The sequence below is a fragment of the Apaloderma vittatum genome, unplaced genomic scaffold (assembly GCF_000703405.1).
Source record: "Apaloderma vittatum isolate BGI_N311 unplaced genomic scaffold, ASM70340v1 scaffold41717, whole genome shotgun sequence".
Lineage (NCBI taxonomy): Eukaryota > Metazoa > Chordata > Aves > Trogoniformes > Trogonidae > Apaloderma > Apaloderma vittatum.
The window spans coordinates 53,927-76,068 of record NW_009728706.1 but is presented as its reverse complement, the minus strand read 5'-3'; the positions used below and the strand labels follow the sequence as shown (position 1 = coordinate 76,068).

The 22,142-nt window shown below is 35.9% G+C and overlaps 1 protein-coding gene across 1 annotated transcript in view; it reads left to right on the top strand.

Annotated features, from left to right (window-relative positions):
• The first annotated feature begins 3,299 nt into the window (after positions 1–3,299).
• The window catches only part of LOC104277506 (brain-specific angiogenesis inhibitor 3-like), a 47,031-nt gene continuing 28,188 nt past the window's right edge, over positions 3,300–22,142 (top strand). The window contains exons 1-7 of the mRNA XM_009874151.1: positions 3,300–3,416; positions 6,125–6,275; positions 6,841–6,910; positions 11,659–11,725; positions 13,905–13,990; positions 17,351–17,449; positions 17,785–17,956. Coding sequence (XP_009872453.1) covers positions 3,300–3,416; positions 6,125–6,275; positions 6,841–6,910; positions 11,659–11,725; positions 13,905–13,990; positions 17,351–17,449; positions 17,785–17,956 — 762 coding nt within the window. The remainder of the gene's footprint in view (positions 3,417–6,124; positions 6,276–6,840; positions 6,911–11,658; positions 11,726–13,904; positions 13,991–17,350; positions 17,450–17,784; positions 17,957–22,142) is intronic.

Here is a 22,142-nt window from a genome sequence, read left to right as displayed (position 1 = left end):
TTGGAGGAGCTTACATTCCGTAAATAAATTTGGTTACACATGTGGATTTATTTTTCGGATATGGGTGCACTCCTCTTCTTTACACTATCCCTGCACAACTAGTTGACAGACTGGTTTTGCGCTATCTGCATTATAAGGTCTGGAGAAGAACAGTGGCTTACAGAGGAATTAGTTTGGATAAGAAACAGCAGTCCTCTACAGACGTAACTAAGGGATGCCAAAACAGCTACACAGTATCAAATTTAAATGCATGTGATAAAGGTGACAACTATTAAAGCAGAACTTTAAAGAAAGTAACTGAAAAAGGCAGAAGCTAAAAAGAAGACTATTCTTTTAAGTGGGTCAGATATGAGCAGCACCTCTATTGCTGGACTCTGCACCCGGGAAAAAATGGGAGACATCCTGACTGATCTTTGTAAGTAAGTGTCAATAAAGATGGTAAGTACTTTACTCACAGAGAGATAGTTTTCAGAAATACCTTTGAGGTAAACATTGGAAAAAGTGGAGCAGGAATTGAATCTGTCAGTAAAGCATCTACAGAAACTTTGGCTGAAAATAAGCAGACAGATATGTAAAATATGCCTGGAAAGTGCAAATGTGAAGAAAACGTATGGTTTAAAGTATAAGTTTTCTTTCACTCACACTTAGAGCATTACACTAGGCTCACTGGTCGTCAGATAAAAGGACAGACTTCAGAAGGGAAGACAAGACGTGACAGACAAAGAAACCTTAAATCAAAATAGCTTAAGAAATTATACTGCACTCTGAGACTGGGCACCTATAGTGGCCCCAAAGTTTAGCAACTGTTGTGATAGTTTAAATGATACCAAAACAAAACCCCAAAACTTCATACTGAAAGTATCTTCCTGTGGCATTGTGGTGCCGTTGATGATATAGATGTCCTTTGTGAGACTGTAGTTGTAAACTAAACCAAAGGAAGTGCACAAAGTGCTGGGTTACTTAGAGACAGCTCACAAGCTATTTATCAGAACCTAGAAAGGCATCTTGCTTGTTGTGGGCAAACAAAAATGATTTAGCAGAAGAACAAAAAATTGAGTGTCCATAGTTATCGCTCATTATCTTTGTGGGGAAGATCACATACCTATTTAAAACACACTGCTATTACACTTGCAATTAGCTTGCTTTAGAAATCCAAGTAAAGGTTTCCATTCACATTGTCTTGTACCACATGTAGAATCCCTCAGTGTAATAATTAACTGTGCTATCTCTCCACATAAATGCTCATGAAGTCAAATGCTAATTATCTTGGGTTATCATGTCAGATATCAGAACACAATATGATGAGGTTAAACCACTTGAGCCCTCAACTTTTAAGAACACTGGAGAAGATTTTTAGAAGATCTAAAAGTTTGTCTTTAAGTTAATTAAATAGTTTCATAGCTGTTGATTTAAAATACAAATAACATTATTTTAGAACAATTCCTTCCACTGTAGTGCTATTTTCAACAAGGATATCAGGTTTCCTGAATTCTTTGCTTGAACAAGTGGTGACAGCAGTACTCGAGCCGAGAACAAGAGCATAGGATTCTCTAAATTAAATGGTAACTTAAAAGCTTTATGGTGCCAATAATGTTAATGATTCTGGAAGAGAAACCTGAAAGTCTATATCTATGATTTCTCAGGCATTTAAGATCATAACAGTTTCAAATATATGTGCAGCTGAAGAGACATCTTTCCTTCTCATAATTTTGTCATTGCAAATCGGTCCTTTTTCCAGAAAAAAAATGCCTGAGACACAAGTCCATGCTTGTTTGTCCCACAGTCTCTGAAAGTCCATCTACTATTCTATGACAGTTTACTCTAGAAATGAATATTTAATCTAGAATTCAATATTATCTAATATACTGTATCCCTGTGTTCAGTGTCTACTGTTCCTGAAACAAGGGTTCTGTATTGTGCAAATCAGTTTAAAAATAAATAATAATTTTTAAAAGTGAAGAAGAAGAATAAGTAGTATGTTCCCTTATGAGTTTCTATTTTTTATTTAAAGAAGGAAAAAATAAATTGTTTTATAGATTTGAGAAGTTAAGAATCACAAAAAGCCAATAAAATACCCAAATGTTGACTTAGAATTCTCTTTATTTTTTTTCTTTTTTTCTTTTATTCTTTATTGTGGTCTTTAAGTGCTCTTTGTATATTCGGTGCATGGCCAGAAGTTCATAAGGACAAAATTAGCACCCATTTGATTTATCTCCTTGGGTTTATCTTCTCAGAGCTAAATCAAGGTCAAGATTTTTTTTTAATCTCTTAGAAATTTTGTTAGTTAAATTATCTTTTATTAGCATTCATTTCTACTTCATGACATAATCCAGCTGAGTGGATTTTAGCCTGATTCATTTGGTATCACCAACACAGATTTCATTTTTTGTGTTCATTTTCCAGTAACGTTGATCCTTACACTCTTTATCAGAACCCAGAGACAGGTAACTAGCTTGCTGAAGGAAAGAGAACCTATTTCAGGAAAAGAAGACAAGTCAATTATCCTTTTAACCCTCTTCATCTTTGTGTGGAAGATCTGTTCTCACCGCTATAAAAAAAATACAATTAATAGAACAATTCAAAAAAACCCCCAACAAACACAAACAAAGAACAGCTAGATATTCAAAAAATAATGATAAATTAGTATTTTGAGGTTGCATTTATGACCTACTTCTTATAAGTCATAAAAATAGATGAATGTTCTTTATATTATTCATCATTCTTAGATTAAAAATATTGATTGCTAGAATAAGTAGCTTTGAATTTGCACTGTTTTTACATTTTTAATCTGTGCTTCAATGCCCTTATTTGGAGTGTGTTTCTTAAAAGAATGAAAGACGGAAATAATTTGATACCTGATGCTAGCTCTTGCTTTTAATGGTTTATTGTGTATTAAAAAGGGATGAATGTTCTTACTTACATATTCAAGGTAGCTGAACACTTGAGTTTCAATTATAGCTCATGAAATTGTGCATTCTGAGGACATAAAAGCTCCCTTCCCCCACTTGTAATTAGATTTAAATATGGGGAGCTGAGAACAACAGCAATGGGAGGAAGAGGAGGTTAGAGGAACCATGTTGAGTTAATTTCAGAAGCTTGAAGAAATAGGGAATAAATTAGGCTGTTAAAATTCATTTTGTGGCAAGTTGACAGGTGCTCAGCATAGGTAATTAATTGAGTGAGTTTTAATAAACTACAATTAGAAACAAATAAGAAACATCTCCTCTTAAAGCAATAGAGGAGATGTGTACCACTATCTCTTGGTGGAGACAGGTTGACACACTGGCTTTCTGTGCATGATGGACTGCAAAATTTTAGTGATGCTGCTGCATGTGCAGCAAGGTGAGGGGAGATGGTGGTCCCTTGGCAAGCGAGAAGAAAAGGAGAAGGAGAAATTGGGAGTAGTCCATGACCTGGTGAGAAAGAAAAAAATGCTAATAAAGTGCTTGCAAAAGTTATGGCTCCCTGGCTAGAGATTCTCAATGCCTATTTAATTACAGCCTTTGGCGAAAATTAATTCTTGTTCATATTTGAAAATAAGCTTCCCAGATATAGCACTATCACAGACAGGACAGCATTGTTTGTTTGTGTGATTACGAAAGGGGAAAATTCCAGAAGAATGTAAAAACCAGATTTCCCAGGTGAGAGGAGATATTAGTCAACCGTTCTGAGCCCATGGCTCTACCTGGGAGAGGGAGGTTTCATTTGCCAGAACTGCTTCTCTGGCTGGGGAACGAGGGAGGCTGAATTCACACCAAGCACTGCCTGCACATGATCCTGTCATTACAATCCCACAGCGGTTGTTAGGTGATGTTTTGAGGCTGATTTGCGTCTTTCTGATGGTATGTGATGAAAACACACTATTGTTTCAGTGATACAGACTTGCCATGGGTGTTCATTAAGGACCCTTGTCTGCCACTCAGAAGAGCTAGTTTTAATCAGAAGTCACATTTTCCAAGTAGAGCATAGATCACTTCTAATAAAACTCGCTTCTATTCTAATTTTGTGCTCAACATGATCATTAAAATTTTCATCACACGACAGCCACATCCACATTTGTCTCGGATTATCATCATCTATCCTTCTTTCAATATAATTGTGAACTAAATATTATAATCTATATTCAGTTAGCAATATTTTCACTAAAAAGATCAGGACTTGTTTGTGTGAAACAGTATATTCACTTCTTTTTTTTTCAGTGTAATACTCCATTTTACCTATGCAGTTTGTACACAAAAGATTTTGTAGTATACCTCAAAAGTCATTTTATTGTCAAATTGTCCTTGCAACAGAACATGCTAGTTTTTACAAAAACATTGATAGGAGAGTAAATTGAAGTCACGTAGTGGGAATTCTTAACATATGAGCCAGCAGGTAAAAGACAAGACATTTCCATATTTTCTATTATATTTATTGTATGTTTCACTGCATAGCTTTCATTTTTAAAAAGTCTTTATTTTGCATATACAGGAAATACTGCTATCAGTCAGGCTTTAACCAGATAGAGTTTATGAATCTACATACTTTAGAGATTATTAGTAATAAGAATTAATGGCAAAATCTAGGATGGAATGACTAGTGCATTTCCAGGATCTGGTGGCTTTTCCTATTTGCATTCCGAATTTTTTTTTAAAAAAATATTAGTTCACTTGCATGTAATTGTATAGAGACCCTTTGCCCCAGATTTAAATTGACAATTTGATCCAGGATTAAAAACAAGGTGTTGCATCTGAAAATTCATACCAGGAAATCATTAAGTTTGGACTCTTCAAGTACATAACATTTTGGAAATTCAGAGGTTGATATCAGCTAATGCTAATATCAGTTGATATCAGCATCGACCGTGTATTTGGGATAACTATTGGAGTGATCCAAAACAACCGATTTCAGATAAGAATCTAGAAAAATTAGCACAAGAGAAAATTCAAACTAAATTGTCCTGGAAGTAATTAGGCATATAAAATGAACATGTATGATGTCATATATATCTTATTTTTCCCAAATTTTTCTAGCTACCAGCCCTGATTCAACAGTATATGGAGGCATCTATTTGTAATTAGGAACTTGCATATTTTCTCCCTACATAGTTTGCTGAACTGGGATTTTAGTAAAAAAAATTGTCTAGCTTTTCATCCCATTTGGGTAAGATAGCTTTTAGATGTGTATACTGCATAAAGAAATAATCCTAAAAATAATATCTGCATTTATCAACTATGATTCTGCACTGTTAATATAGGGGAGGTGAAATTTTTTTTTTTAACCACAATGTAATTTTGACATTTAAAATTGTGAAGAGGATACATTGTGATGAGTACACTCTCAATATTACTGGTGTGGTTTTTCTTCTGGGGTACAATGCACACTGCATTTTATAGCCTGCAACTGGCATTTTAAGCAACACAGTGGAGGGTAGGTCATCGTTTATGCCGAGAAGCTCATTTGTATAAGCTACAATGTCAAGTTTAATTAAGGGGTACAGTGACAAAAGCAAGCCAATTGCATATGCTCAAAATACAGCAATGAATGACTGACACCCATAAAAACAATATCCAGAGTAATTGTTAAGGTTATGTTACTTAAATCTGGCTAAAAAGATCTCCGTCTGTATATTCCAACAGGTTAAAGTTCTGTAAGAAATGAATAAAAAATCGAAGAAATCTAACTTAATCTATTTCCTAAAATTCAGATTTAGAGTCAGGATCTTTCTGCAGGAAGGGAAAGAAATATAACTGGCAATTAGGAGTGTTTGTGTCCCTGCATTTTCTTTATTCAGCTCTGTGAGATTTTACAATCAGTAACTTTGTAACTTGCTTTCCATAATAGTTTTATGATGATCTCCAGTCAAAGTAAATGTGTAGAGAAAAGTCTGGTGGCAGGATTTATTCTGTGTCCTTTGTCACCACTCAGTACACTCCATGTTTGTGAAAACAGTCAAAATCTCTTCTGCTTAATCCCCGTCAACATCTCTCTTTCTTTCTCTCTCGCTTTGTGGCCACCACATCGTAAAGGGGGAGTTGATGCTAAGGATAAAGGTCAAGATGATAGAATATGACAACTCTTTGAATTGAAAAGAGAAATGAGAGTTCCTAAGTATTCAGCATGAGCTTCTCTTTGCTCCCTGCAGGGCATCTGCACCACAACCACCGCATTTTTACACTTCTTCTTCTTAGCTTCATTCTGTTGGGTTTTGACAGAAGCGTGGCAGTCATATATGGCTGTTACTGGAAAAATTAGGACACGGCTCATAAGGAAACGTTTTCTGTGCCTTGGATGGGGTAAGTCTGTAAAAATCATTTCCTTGGAATCATTGGAATGAAATGTTTAATGCAGTGACAATATCAAGAATATCATCATTTCTTCAGTAAACCCGAAAGATAGTAGACAGCACATTACTAAAAGGAAAACTAGGTTAGGAGTCTTTCCAATTTATCTCAAGCTATGCTTCTGTATTGCTTAGCATTCTTTTATAAATACGTTTTAACAACGTTTTAGATTTTCGACAAAGTAGTGTAATATCAAGAAATCAAAATAAATCGAGAAAAAGCATTCAGTGAATATTCATGAAGCCTCTTCCTAGTTCACTTTAAGACCTATCAAATGTACCAGTAATTTAGCTACATCAGAGTGATACACTGTGGGCAGAAAACAGTGTCCTCCTCCCTGCCAGAGTTTCAGAAAAACAAATCCTGCAATAGCACTGTGCTTCGTTAAATGATTCATTTCAAGTAAAATTGGCCATTTTGCATTAGCTTGTCCTGTCATTTTTTTGTCCAGGTAGAACAGTAATATTTTGCTCAGCATCTAATGGTTATTACCATTTTGGTTTGTTTTATTTTTCAGGTTTACCAGCATTAGTGGTTGCAATATCGATAGGCTTTACCAAGACAAAAGGATACGGAACAGCCCACTAGTAAGTCAATCTGAAATGATAAATTATGTTTATAATTAATAAGACTGCCATACCCATCAGGAATTATGTAGCATAGTCTAAAGGCTCTACATGTATCCATTCACACTTGGAACTGCCCCAAGAGTCACTGAGTGGTCCACAAAAGAGAAAAGCCAATCTTGGACTTTGCTCAGCAGAGTACCGGGGATCTTGGATTTTGTGGAAGGTTTCGAAGTAGAAAGCTTTTTAGAAACACTGATGATTAGGTCCACTTAGACACTTAACAGTTATATACATTTACCAAAGAGAACACTCAGTATTATGGTTAGCCTTTGCCAATCTCTAAACATGTCCAAAACTGTACTGACAAGAGTTTCTGCTCACCAAGCATGTACCTTGGATTTAATGCCCCTGACCTGCCTGGAGGCAAAGCCCTACCAAAAGTCTCAGAATAGCTCCCCCATCCATCCCCTCTCTCCTGGAGTGCCTGATCCAGCCCATTTCCTGGACCAGGCTGTACTTGAGAGACAATAAGGAGGAGATCTGTGTACTTCATTTACATCTTGTCAGTGCAGTTCCTGTTTAGCCACCTGACTGGTTCCAGTGCATATTTAGCACCCTGGAAAATTCACTCTTTGGCAAGGCTGCCCTTCGGTTCTCTGCTGGTGAAGAAGGAGCTTGGGCTGAGCCTCTCTCCTACCAGAAGAGCACTCCAACCATCGAGACGTTATGTATGCAAGAGTGCATTTCCTTCAGTCGTCCTGTTTGGAGCTCTCCTCACGTTGCCTAAGAAATTAAGTATGCATCTGGACAGAAAGAGAGGAAATATGACTCTATAGCCTGGTAATGAGGGCATTCATCAGAGATGTGGATGAGTTAGGTCAAGTCCTTGCTTCAATGAATGCTTAATTATTTTCCTTAGCATCATCACTGAGTGAGATCAGGATTCCCTCTCCCTGCTTTGAGTCTCCCACCATCTTCGCATATGGTGGGGGAGGCTTCAAGCCATTGCTCTAGCTCTGGGTGGTTAAGGGTTCAAAATCAAATCTCTTCCTGAATACTAGCTTTAACCACTGAGCTCTTCAGTTTTAGATTGTGACAACACGGAGCTTGCATTTTTCTCATGAGGAATGGCTTACCTAACCGAAGTACTAAGTGTGGGACAGCACTTAAAAGTGGAAATTGTGAAGCAACAGTCTTAGCCTTTGGGAATTATGTTAAGAACCTGCCCGTCTGACTTTTTTTTTTTTCTAGTTAATATGCATTCATCTTGCTGGGTGTTTTGTTATTTAGTATTTGAAGCAGGACTGGAGAAGCATTTAGTCTGTGATAATTACCAATCACAAGATTACAATGTCCATACTCCATTGGAGATATAGCTCTGTCCTTTGCAGGACCAATCTTGTTGCGTTTACTCTACTGATATTATTCATGTGTGACTACTTGCTTTAGTTCATGTTGCTTTCTGCTTCCTTCCTGGGCTGAATGCATTTTTAAAAGAGGATATACTGAAATATTCAGACAAAGCAACAAATCATTCATCAAGGGTATCTGAAAAGTAAAAAAAACCGCGTCTCTCTCATGTTGTTTGCAAATACATTTTCTTGGCATTTGATATCAGAATAATATAAGGAAAACAGGGAATGCAGGGAATGGAGATTCCTCCTCCATCACCAGCTGACACTGTACCTTACTCTAGAAGCCAGCAAAGGACTGTGTCCCTTAACTGTTTTGATGTGTGAAAGCAGAGCTCCTGTCTTTCTCCTCCTCCACCTAAAGCACTTGTGTAAGTTTTTTAACTGCTTACAGTGTATTTGTCCCACTTTTGGCTGCAATCACTTACAGACATGCTGCCATCAGAAATGCATCTTGTTGCAAACTGTGTGTGAGAGGCTATTTTTAAAACCAACGGTTCCAAATGGAGAAAATTAAGAGCGAAAATGAAGGAATTGATTCCAGCCCCATAGTCCCACACATGAAGAAATTGACTGAAAGGGCAAAGGACCCAGGACCTCTGAAACAGATCTGAGTTTCAGAGAGTATTTGACTGATGGAAGTGGCTTGAATCATTCACTCTTGACCGAATTCTGTGATCAACAGTCTCTGATTATTATCTTTTCCTTTCAGTCCTAATTATTAGACAGTTATATTATTGTGCATTTTAAACTAAATGTAGAAACTGTTTCACGCAGATGTTTATACTGAAGCTGGTACAGAAGCTGAAGGGATTTTCTAAAAATAATAGAAACCACAGTGACAAGCTTTTACACATTTCAGGATATCTGAAAGAGATTTGTGTGTCTGAAAGCTTTTTTTTCCCTCAAAACTAATAAATATTGTTGCTGTCTTTCTTCAAACAGAGCTGTGAAAGCACCACTACTAAAAGTTACACTTAAAAACCTGCATGACCTACTTATGTTTACATACAATGCTATATATAATGAATAGTGCACATAACTTCCAGGAATTCATTATATCAACAAAAATAGAATTCCATCATAGTCCTGGTCTCCTAAGAGAAGGAACTGTTCTCCTTGAGATCATCAAATAGCTCACAAAATGTACAGGCCACAGCAGCAAATCTACAGATATTTAATCACTCAGCAGAATTTTATGACCATGTAACATCATTTCATAAAACCACCAGTGGATGCTCTTAATAATAATCAATTTATATGGCTTTCTATATGATGATGGGGGAGAAAGATACAGAAAGGGAGAACAAAATAAAAACAATTATAAAGCATAGAAAAAGTTATCAGAACAAAGGAAAAGAACAGGAAAGAAAAAACAATTTAAAAATGACGGCAATTGCCTTATGGTGTAAGAAGATACCTGAGAATCTGTCTTCAGAAAGTTTTCAGCAGAAAATTATTGGGAAAACATGCATTTCAAATTTGTCAACTGGCAGCTATTGAATACATTGCAATAAGCACATCACACATTGTTGAGAATCCAGATTGTTAAAAATTCAGATTGTGTAAAGAAGAGAAGACAAGCTCTATATTTTTATCCAACTCTGCCTCTAAAGAGTGAAAGCCACTCTTTTGAACAGCCTTTTTACCTGAGGGCATGGGGCAGCAAGGGAACAGTTCTATCTTAGTCATAATGATTTATGTGGTAGAAACTGTTTTACTTTTATTTAAAAAACCTTTTGTTGACTCTTTTTATCAGCACAGGTAACTAAAATTATGTTTCAAGTGCAATACATCAATAACTTTTATGAAGTGATGTTTTTATCTCACAATAAACATGAACATTCAAACTATATCTTAGCTATTTAGAGTGACCATCTTCACTAACTAAATACTGGTAGGGCAATGCACTGTGAATATATTCCTCCCATTCAGAAGCCTGTGTTTTCAGTCTCTCAACATAAATAAACTCACTTTTGGAAAAATAGTAAGAAAAGATGCAGAAAATTAAGAAAGCATTTTTCTTTGACGATAAAAAATTCATTGGACATTATTGTTGTATCTCGTTTTTGAGGTAGGATACTGAATAGCCTGAAATGTGTTACCTTTTTAACAGTGAGGCAGATATAAACTATATGCATCAATTTATCATTCCAGAATTTAGCACGCTGATGCGGTTGGGTACGTGTGGCAAATTTCACATGGCTTCATCACAACAGGAAACACTTTTCTTCTTTGCAGTTAGAATTCCAGCTGTAACAGACCATTAATTTTACAAAGTGCTTGCCTTTAATTTACTTGGTTTTCAACAGTACAGAAACAGCACTGGAAAATAAAGAAGATACATATGATTCTGGTGTGAGAGTTTCTGAATTTGAGATCCAAGTGAATTATTTGAATGCGTCTTACTTGAGTTTTCTTATATGTAGGTGTGATCATGCATTCAAATAAACACATAGTTCTTGAATGTGTAATCACTGGGAAAGCAGCACAGCTGCATTTACTTCAGTGTGTGAAGCTCCTGATCTTTTGCAGATAAGGAAAGCTTTACATCATGGTGTACCAAATATTTCGCATTTGATTCTATAAGCACCCTGTGTTTGGAAATCCAATGATTTTCAGTGAAAACCCTGATGCACTATGACAAACTCATCAGAAAATAGTTTTCAGACACTGTAAAATATACATGTAACTTGTTTGCAAAATATTCCAGAGAACAAAGAAGAGTTAGCTCATATATGATGTTTCTTTAATGGGAGTGTTGTCTGAAAGACCTAGTTCTAATAGCAATTACTAAATTACACAAGAGAAGATATAGAATCATAGAATCATAGAATCATAGAATGGCCTAGGCTGGAAGGGAGCTTAGACATCATTTAATCCAACCCCTGTATATAGAAGCTTGTTCTCACCAAAGTTCTACGTCATAGGTCCTTGACTTTTCATTGTTTTAAGAGAAGAACTGCTACACATTGTCAGCTGGAAATGTTTCTAGATACCCACCTGGAAAGTCCTGTTCAGTTAACTCATCATACCTGATTAGAGGAGATTCAATAAAGATTTGCAGCCTGGTTTTCTATTCCGCTCTTAATACATTTTAGGCATTTCAGTATATGTTTAATTCACATTAAAACTTTTGAAACCTTAAAAACTAGTAATGTAAATAACTTTCAACACTCTGCGTTACTGTATCAACAAAGTAATTCTTTTTTTACCTATGCATATGAATATCTACGTGCAGGATTGAACATACACTGGAAGAATCCCACACTGTAGTAATTATTAATGCTTTCTTGGCAATGTGTTATACTTATTTTTTAATTTGTGTTAGTTCTTCTCTAATGTTCTTTCTAGCTGTTGGCTGTCACTTGAAGGAGGACTACTTTATGCTTTCGTTGGACCTGCAGCTGCTGTTGTCTTGGTAAACGCTAATATAATTTCCAGTATTTTCATATGAAATGATGGAATGTGCTATTTAAATTGTAAAAGCTTAGCTATACAGTAGTGTTACACTTTACTGTAAATACCGAGCTCAGTATTGGTTAATGTACTTCAGTATTTTGAATGCATGATTCATTTAATTATACCACTTCTTTATACGAGTTGTCTCTCCATGTTTACACAGTAAACTGTGGAAGAATAATTTACTTACTGCTGGCACAGAAAACTTGTTACAGGCATCACTGAGTTATTATCAACAGCATCTACGCAATTGTCACCGCCCTTGTGAAGCTCAGTGACAGTCTTGATAGGGTGCTGCTTGGCAGAATATCGCTCTGCCAGCAAAAGCAACAGGAGGAGTGGAACCAGCCAGAAAGTTCTCCATGGCTACTGCTTTTGAAGGCAAAGAAAAAAAAAATCATCATAGCTGAGAAATGTTACCTGATTGTGTATTAATCTTCAATATCTCTGGAAATGCATTTAGGTGTAGGATTCACTTTGCCTAACTGTAGACATCCGCAATGTAGATTTCTGTATCTGAGTTATCTCAGCCATATTTCATTGTCAGTGGAGAGAAATACCCACTTTTAGGACTCAAACCATCAGAAGTATTTCAGGTGACTACTTTAGGGTAAGATGAATTGCACCCTGCATGTACCATTGACTATCCGTCATCTGCTCTGCAGTCTATGTGGGTCTTTTTTACAACAATTTGCTTAGTATTTTTCCCTTACAGCTTTTGAATCTAATTCTTTCTACTCCACCAATTTTGTGTGAGGATGACTCCATCAGCACTGGTTATTTCCGATTTTCTCTTGCAAAAGAGAATCAGTCTTAGTAGTCACCAAAGATACAGCCATTTAGCTACATAGATTTTCCTGAAATGGATGTTTACTACTCCCATGGAGTTTGTCTCATCATTGCCTGGAGTCAAGCCAGGATCCTTCTGTACAACTCACAGTCTCTGTCATGATAGAGGAGCCAAGGATGTTTACAAAAAGCCAGTCATAATTTTCACATGGAACTATATGTTCTCTGTGTAATTGGCAAGCTTTGTTCAGTGATGTTTGAAGTTCACAGTCACAGTTTGCCCTACCATTAACTAGTAGCTGTAGAAGGAGCTGTTCCATGCAGCCACTTAAGGCTAAGTGTATGAAGAAAAATAATTATATAAAATCAGCTGAAAAATGTAAATGCTGAAAATAAAGTGATAATAAGAAAAGCTGGAAAAGAGTTGGCAGGACAGACTGGTAACAGTTAGGTATTTTGGCACAGGTCTTGAAAAATCTGTTTGAAAAAAGATTTACACTTTGCTAATAAAAAAAAGGAGGAACATTTAGTTAATAGTTGCAGGGCTGTGCAAATAGGTTCATAGAGTTCAATTCACTAATACAAATGGATAATACCTGTCATTAAGTTGTCCATTAAATGCCATTAGTAAGTCCATTGAATAACAAAGTCTGACTGCTGAAACACTTGATTTTTTTTAAATTTTTTTTAAGATTAGGTCTTCAACCCGTATATTTGATCATAGCAGCTTTACTTTAATGTAGCTAAACAGACTTACCTCAGGCATTCATTTGGCCCACAAAAAAAAAAAAAAGGAAACTGCAGTCAAACAAGGCTCAAGACTGGCATTTTGGTGAATGACATAGACAATGACTAATGTCTAAGAAGATATGGAAAACCACAGGCCAATTCTGCATAAGTGGGAACACCCATATGGGCTGTAAACACTTAAAAAAGAGTGATGGCCATCGTGTGCTCTGACTAGCTCTTCTCCATGCTCACAGCTCAAATGCCATGGTTTTCCTGGAACAGACTAAATCACTGCAATTAAAACTGAGGAATTATTTAAGCTGTATCAGTCAAGCTTCTGGCTAGCAGACATGTACACTTGATATATCAACATATAACTCGATACCAAGAATTATTCAAGATTCAAAAATAAGCCTGTGGCAGTGTGTGTATGTGTCACCCGTTTAAGAATATGGCCTTTTGGTGTACTCAGCAATGGTGTTACACAACTTCTGAACGAATGCTCAGAAATGTTAACAGGAGGTATTTTGCAGGCCTGCAAGAGCCTTCTTCTGAAGTAACAGGACAAAATATTTTCTTTCAGGCACTGAAATATCAACTGTTTGTTTTCTGTTTGACAGGTCAACATGGTGATTGGCATTTTGGTATTTAATAAACTTGTTTCCAGAGATGGAATCCTAGATAAAAAGCTCAAACACAGAGCGGGGTAAGCAACAACTAGGTTATTTTAAAGCATATGACATTGTATCACCAATTTCCAATTACAGATATTCACCAAAAGTCCTTTTGATTGTGCTTTTGGACTCTTATATCCCTGTAACAGTGTGTCTAACAGATTCCATTCATCTCAAAAGCTACTGTTGCATTATCCTGAGGGAAGGCAACTAAACAAGCTAAATATAATAAAACACAAGTACAACAGTATTAAGTTAGTAAGAATGAGGTTTAAAGAATGCTGAGTGGAGATTTCACAAGATCGTCACACATGTACAGTTGTCGTAGTTAGGAAAAGAGTTGTATGAACTGTGTGTGCTGAAAGAACGATTTTTTTTTTCTAGCTGTCAGATTTAATTACTATGGTGGGAAATGTTACTCATTAGTGTAAACTGTTATACATTTTGCAACAATATATCCCTTAGCAAGGTCAATGTTATTCTGCCATTCTGACTGTATGAAAAAATTGCGTGTGTTCTTACATCCATATTTACATAGATGTATATTCTAAGTTAGTGTAACAGAATTCCAAAGTAAATAACAAGTTTTAAAAGAAAAAAAAAAGGTAAATGGAAATTTTGTGTTACTGGTAATTTGCATGCATTTACATCCAGATTTTGTTTGTTACTGTGAGAATAAAGGATTATGACAGTGGTGGTATCAGAAACTTTTTCAGTGGATGACAATTATTTGAAGTTGCGCAGCAGCAAATCTAGACTCATTCCGTCTTGGAGAAAAATATTTCACAAGTGCATCATCACCTTAATCCTTATGAAAATATATTTAACCTTTGAGTAATTGTTTTTTTATAGCTACTTGTTTTCATATTGTCTTGTGGGCTAGCTGCATTTCTACCAATGATAAGCAATGATATCTTAATTCTACTGTATATTACTGTTATGGGTAAACTTATTACAGCTTCAGTCTGAGTTATTTTACCATTTCACTAACAGTAGCATTCCTAATAAGTTCAGTTCATTGGTTAGATGAGCAAATTCATGGTAAATACTTCAGCTGATGTGATTTGCATTTAATATTAATTTGATTAAATCTTTCTTGTTTTCAGCTCTTTCACCCTCATTCTGACAAATATATACTGAAAGCTTTAATTTTGTTTTCTTATTTCCTCCTTTTTCATTAGAACTACTAATTTCTTAACCTTGCTTTTGTCTACATTACTCCATCAACATTCACTTGTAACAATATCAATGAAATCTAGAATATTGTAAAACTATCCAAATTATTTTAGGAATAGTAATAATCACCAATTCAAATTTACATCTGTTCTAATTCCAGTGTTTTATGGAGTTGGAGCAGCCACGAGTTTGTCTGCATATTTTTAAAGGATATTGAGGTTTAGATTAAACTGCTTTTTTTTTTTTTTTTACCTACTCAACTATTTGCTTATACTTTCCTGATGAAACAAATAACTTGCTTTCTAACAATGTGCAGCTTAATAAATAGGTATTTTATTTTAAAATAAATGAACAAAGAACTAGAAGTTATTCTGTCAGAAACAATCCAGCTATTCTGGAAAAGCATGTACGTACCCTAATGAGAAACAATCTTAACTTTTGTGATAGTATGAGATGGTGGCTTGGCAACAGCATTCTTTGATACTACTTGGCAGATGACAGGTCTGGAGTCATTCTTTGAGGCATAGAAATTGTTGTAGCATTTGATCTCCTCTAGAAAGGGGATTGTCATTCATTTCTCAAGTATCTAATGCCAGCCATGCTCAGGAAGGCAACTTCATTCTTCCTGGCAAACATTGAACTTACTGAACTTATATTCAAAAGTTCAGTCAAATGTTCAGCTGTATAAATCATTTATGTACGATTTAAAGCAGTGAATGGGGAAAAATACACTAACTCCATATGGGTTTTGCCACCTTAATAAGCATAAGGAGAATCAACAAGTGGTGAAAAAAAACAGTATCTTGATGGATCTCAACCATTCTCATGACACAAGGGGCAGCATATATATATGCACAGCCAGAAAGATCATATTTGGTTTATATACACATCAAGTTCTATTATTATTTGCAAGATTCAGAAGAGATCTGTAGAGGTAAAGAGAATAATCCAGTCTGGTAACGTTGAAGAATTGCCAAGCAAAGAGGGGAAGTATATTCCCAAGCTTAGTTTAACATTACTCAATGCATTTTTTCTAGTTCATTCGTTAATGTGGATATTTAATTAGTGTAAACTTATGTGGACTCACTCAGTTCTTTTCACATCTCACAATCATCTTATACAAAGTCATAGTTCTGATTGGGTTTTTTATGTGAAAAAAATGCATTTTTATGGAAAATACACTTGACTTTTTATGTAAAGTTAAACCACTAGAGTTGATTTTTTTTGGACAGTATGTTAAAAAACTTGTGAATACTGGGTTTGGCAATAAAAAGGATTTCTGTTGGTTAAAGTAGTTGGAAGGAAAATGAAGTGTTACCTGTCTTCACTTTCTGGCTGGGAATAGGTAAAGCACCCTTCCTGTCACATCTTAGTCAGCTGTGATTACTGGCACTGACAGCAGAAAGAGAAGGAATAGCAAAAGTTTTATTTAGTTGACTCAGGAAGCTAAATGCATGCTGTATGTAAAAACAAATTTAAATTCCAGATTTGCCCTTTAACTCTTCTGACAGGTGCCAAGGTACAATTGTCCCTACAAAATGCTTGAGCTTAATGCTTGTGTACTGTGTTTTATTAAAATGCAAAAGAGGTCACCCCCTTTTTAGTACCAACTGATACTTATTTCACCAGATTCCATGCATTTCAAGCCCTGTATTCAGACCTTTATATGGCATGAATAAAATCACTCCAGATGTTAGTGCACTATTCAAATCACTCATACAAATCTGACTATACAGTACGACTATACTATTTTGATGCTTGAATATATTTTCCAGGTTTCTTTCCCTTTTTTATTAATGCTCTGTAACATACTATTCCTTTAAGTGTCCTGTACTCTTTCTCAAGCAATTTTGGATATAATGGTCTTTTAGCAGGTCTGAATAGAGGGATTTCACTTTGTGTGTCTATCCCAGCACGTGCTTATGTTTACTTTAGTGTAGTGAGCAGTTTTGATCACTGGATATTTGGGGCTTTTTATAGCTTAAATGGAAGAAATAGAGTCTGCATGAAGTGGAGCCCCATAGCATTAATGTTTAAAGCTAACAATAATGTAGAGTGCAAAGTACAGTTCTGCAACAATATAGAGCATTCATCCTGAATAAGTCTACTTACTTTTTCTGCATGACGTCATATTTAAAAGCTAAGTTTCAGTAGCAACGTTTTTTGGTGACAATTCAATATTTTGTTCTTTTTGTGGGTGTTCTGTTTGTTTGCAGTCAGATGAGTGAGCCTCATAGCGGTTTGACGCTCAAATGTGCCAAGTGTGGAGTAGTTTCAACAACAGCTTTGTCAGCCACCACCGCCAGTAATGCCATGTTAGTCCTGATCATTTACATCTTCTTGTTACAAATCTTATACGGTGCATGTGAGACAATAGTTTGATGATGACAACTGTGTTTGCTAACACTGTATATAGTGCTGAGCATGTTTAAATACTTTTTAACAACAACAAAAAAAGTTTGCAACTATGTTTATTAAATGAATATAGGATATTCTTTAGAACATAAAGTATGACACTGTTACATTCTTGTCTGTGATTTTCAAGTTAACTTGATAAAGTGCCATCCTTATATATGATTTATTTTAATAGTAAGCTTTTAATAATTTTTTACAATATTACAATGCTGCTTTTATCTTCTTTTTTCAACAGGGCATCTCTTTGGAGTTCCTGTGTGGTGCTGCCACTTCTAGCCCTGACCTGGATGTCTGCAGTTCTGGCCATGACAGACAAAAGATCAATATTGTTTCAGATACTTTTTGCAGTATTTGATTCATTACAAGGCTTTGTTATTGTCATGGTCCATTGTATTCTCCGAAGGGAGGTGAGGAACGGCTTCCCGGTTCTCTAAAGGGCTGAGCTCCTGTTATCTCTTGACTACTCTTTAATGTTATATGCAGCTTGCACTGTGGAAATATAAATATATATAGAAAGAGAAAAGCATTTTAGAGTTAGATGTAGAGGAACAAGTGAAAGAGAGAGGGAGAAGATCAGGTAATTCCAGGTGTAGAATGCTGGTTTCAGTATAAAACTGTACTCACTTAATTAAAAGTGGCTTTTAATCAATCCCCAGTTCAGTTTATTAAACTGTTAGGCTTTAACAATATTGTCAGTATGGGGAAATGCTAACATGAATGCCCTTTTCTTGTAGACCAAAGGCTATAGATTTTCATAGTCTCTAAAACTGTTTCAGACACAAAATGATTTCTGCTTTTCCTGTCCCTAAAAAAGGATACAAGGACATGAGGTGTTATGTTGGTGTAGATCTACCCTTTCAGTCCTACAAACTCAAGTACATACTTAAGGAAACATGCTTAAGTTATGGGGACAGTGAAGATGAAGACGGATGAATGCTTTGAGAATAGCAAGGAAAAGCTACTGCCCCAGTCTGTCCTTCACAGCTCCCTGCCACCCACCACAGAATTCATTACCCCCGAAAACTGATGTCAAAGCTAACACACAAGGTCTCATTAATCTGGCTCCGGTGACAGCTTCTCTAACCTATCTAGCCTGCTAACTAACCCTACATTTTTATCGAGATAGGTTCGAGAGCAGTAACACAGCAGTTTTGATGACAGATCTGTGGTAGTGGGACCATCTGTCAAAAATGTGCAGCAACCTGGTGCACTGGCATACCTATGTGTTAGCTACTTATGAACTTCAGGATATCTACCATACCAATAAAACAAATTACACTGTCTAGCATGGTTCCTTGTGACTGACAAGAGTTATTCACAAGCAATAAAAAACCAGGAAGATATTTCAAGAAAGGGTGATTGTCAAAACTGAGTGAGGAAACTCACACAGTGGTTTTCGTTTTCACCATTCACACCCTATAAACGTTGAAACTCACTATATTAATGAAAAAGAAACATGGATTACATAATTTATTTCAATCTTTCAATATTGTACCATTTTTCTGGGACTTTACACTGCTATGCTATACAGTATGCATACATGATTATCTTATCAAAGAATGAAGATTTCAGTTTTTAAGAAAAAAACATCAATATCTTGCAGAAATCAACACCTTCCATTGTGGTGACTCGATCCCACTTTATTCAAGCTGTTAGGGCCTGTGAACTTTTGTTTTTCCTAAACAGCTTTCATGGTGGAAGCGGCTTACCTCCTTTAATATATTTTCTTTCTTTTTTTTTTTTTTATTTTGGTCCAGTTAAAAATACATGCAGAATATGAGATCATATTCAGAACAAATTTCTTATGTGGAACTGTCTTGCTATTCCCTTATTTTCTACAACATTTTATTTCTCCATACAATTTACATCTGCAGAAGAGGGCATTCTCTTCAGAGAAGTAGATCTAGAAGCTATCATTTTACGTGTTCTTTTAGTAAAATGGTAAGACACTACAACTATTTTCAGTAGAAAAAATGGCAGCTCCAAGCTGATTTTCCGGTTGATTAAATTTGTATTTCCGTTGGAATACATTAATTAGCCTTGAAAGGGCCTACCACTTCCCACTTACTGTCCTGGAGAACTATATGTATTATAAAAGAAATATTAACTTGAGATTGCAGATGAAACCTTCAAAACCAAAGCAGTATAAACAGCATTATCTTTCACAGAATTATAGAATGTCTAAACATGGAAGAGGCCTATAAGTATCTTGAAGTACAACTCCCTGATCCTCACAGGACTACCTAAAACTTATCCATATGACTAAGAGTTTTCTCACTCCTTGATCTCTGACAGCCTTGGTGCTGCAGTCAGTTCCCTGGGGAGCTTGTTCCAGTGACTGACCACCCTCCCAGTGAAGAACTTTTTCCTAATGCCCAATCTGAACTTCCCCTGATGCAGATTCATTCCATTTCCTTATGTCCTAATTCCATTTTGTTATCTCACCTGTGAGAATGCAGAGACGTTGCAACACACTTCTGCTTATTAGTCACTGATTTTGTCAAAAGAAGAGCCAAAATGCATGAGCATAACATAGCAATTCAGACATTGAAGCCTGTTTCAGTGCAGTAATGCAGAAGCTGAATAGAAAACAAAAATATTTCAACTGCTTGAAGATTAAATTGAATGGGCATCTTCTCTCAATGCCCCAAGCTTTGAGCGTGGGACAGGTTCCCTAAACTAATGACACTATTTGCTGCAAATGCTTCATTCCCAGGCAGCACTTCAATATCACTGAACATCTCATGGAAATATTCTTGTCTAACTCTACTCAGAGATAGGACTGTGGCGTTAGACGTGGAATTACTTTTCTGTAAGAAAACTGATTTTCAAATTCATAGGCTAACTTGAACTGCTTTTAACTCACTGGTACTAGTGCAAGCAATATGTAAAAATGCTTATGAATAATTTTATACAAGAATTTAGAATCTTGATTGTTTGTGTGTGTAGGCAATCAGTTAGTTATGATGTACTTTATTCATTGATATTTTAGCAGATCACATATGTGTATCTCATCTAACGGCAAAGAATCATTACTTTGTTTAACCACTTAAGGAGTTCTTACCACAGGTCAGTCTTGGCACTTACAGCTCCTGGTCCTAACACTGCAATTATAGAAGAAAGGCATTTTATAAAACAGCTAATCAATCTACATGGTATTTTAAAAAAAAATTACCTCATGAGAAGGTTACCTGATGAAGCCCAAAGAACACGTAGGTTTGTTAAGCTCATCCCTTGTTAAAAAGAGGAAGAAGTTTTTTCTTCAGTCATGACAATTTAGGTGGAAGTAAATATACAGAGACAATTTATTCACTAATCAGTATGTTACCTTCAGTCAAGATGGTGATAGTGGTGGTGGTGGAAGACAAAGAAGCCTAGGCATACAGCTGTTTGAACCGTGTCTGACAGAACACACTGAATCTTTTTTAGTCCTCCGGATTTAAATGGTAAACTGGGTAAAACACTTCAGGAACTAATTTTTATATATATATGTATGGGAAAAGGAAATTAGTAGAAAGTTCTTCAGAAACAGCAAAGTAAAAGTTGCTGCACCTGACACAAGTTTTTGTTTGAAAAATGTATATGGTCTGCACTTACATGGACGAGCCTGCAGCAGCAAAGACGTATTTTTTTTAATGGCAACAAGTTCCTACATAGAAAGAGACATAATTCCAGTAAGTTATGTTTCAATGTGGCTCTAAAGAGTCTGGCTTTCTAGCTCCAGATACCTTTGGGTGAGTATAAACCAAGAGAGTGACTATCACACACCATGTGTCATGCAGTCCTTGCACTGCATAGAGCACCTCCCCAGCTGAAAGAGTCTGTTACTTTATGTTGTCTGCAAAAGCATTTTGTTCTGCCAGTGCCTGTCAAGGAACCCCTGCCAGCATATTTGTCACTCTTGATGACAGCTACAAAGCTATCTCAGTTATAGCCTATAAGATTGATCTAATATAGCATGCCAACACAGGCAAAACAATAATTCTGACTGCTAGAAAAAAAAAAAAGGAGTGGAATATATCACCATAAAATTCAAAGAAAAATGAACAGCCCTGCTTTACTATGCCTTTATTATCACTATATTACAAAAAGACACATATTTTCAAAATTATATATATAAAACCTCCATTTTTCCTCTTAGTTATATTGTTATAAACATAAATGATGGAAACAGTTTTCAGCTTCCCTACTATGTCTTATGTGACAAGAGCTGCGTTACGAAGCCGGGGAGGTTCACTGAGTAAGACATGCAACTAGAAGAGAACTAAATGTTGTGTCTGTTTCTGCCCTTCATCCATGTTTTTTGGAAAGACATTAAATCGTTAAATCTATGCTTCCATTTCCTAGCTTCTAAGATAAATATAATACTTCTTCAGCATGAGGCCTCTTATAGACCATTTGGAAATTATGATAGAAAAATGTGAAGTTAAGAGCTGGATATTATTGATTTGTGTTCCCTTCTTAGTCCAGAGAGCCTAGTATTTTTTTTCTCTCTTCTTGCTGTTTAAATGCCTAATTGAGCTGTGGAAGATGGTGAGTTCGTGTCACAGAGTAGAGCATTATAGGAGATGTTAGTGCTGAAGCTTCTCCATC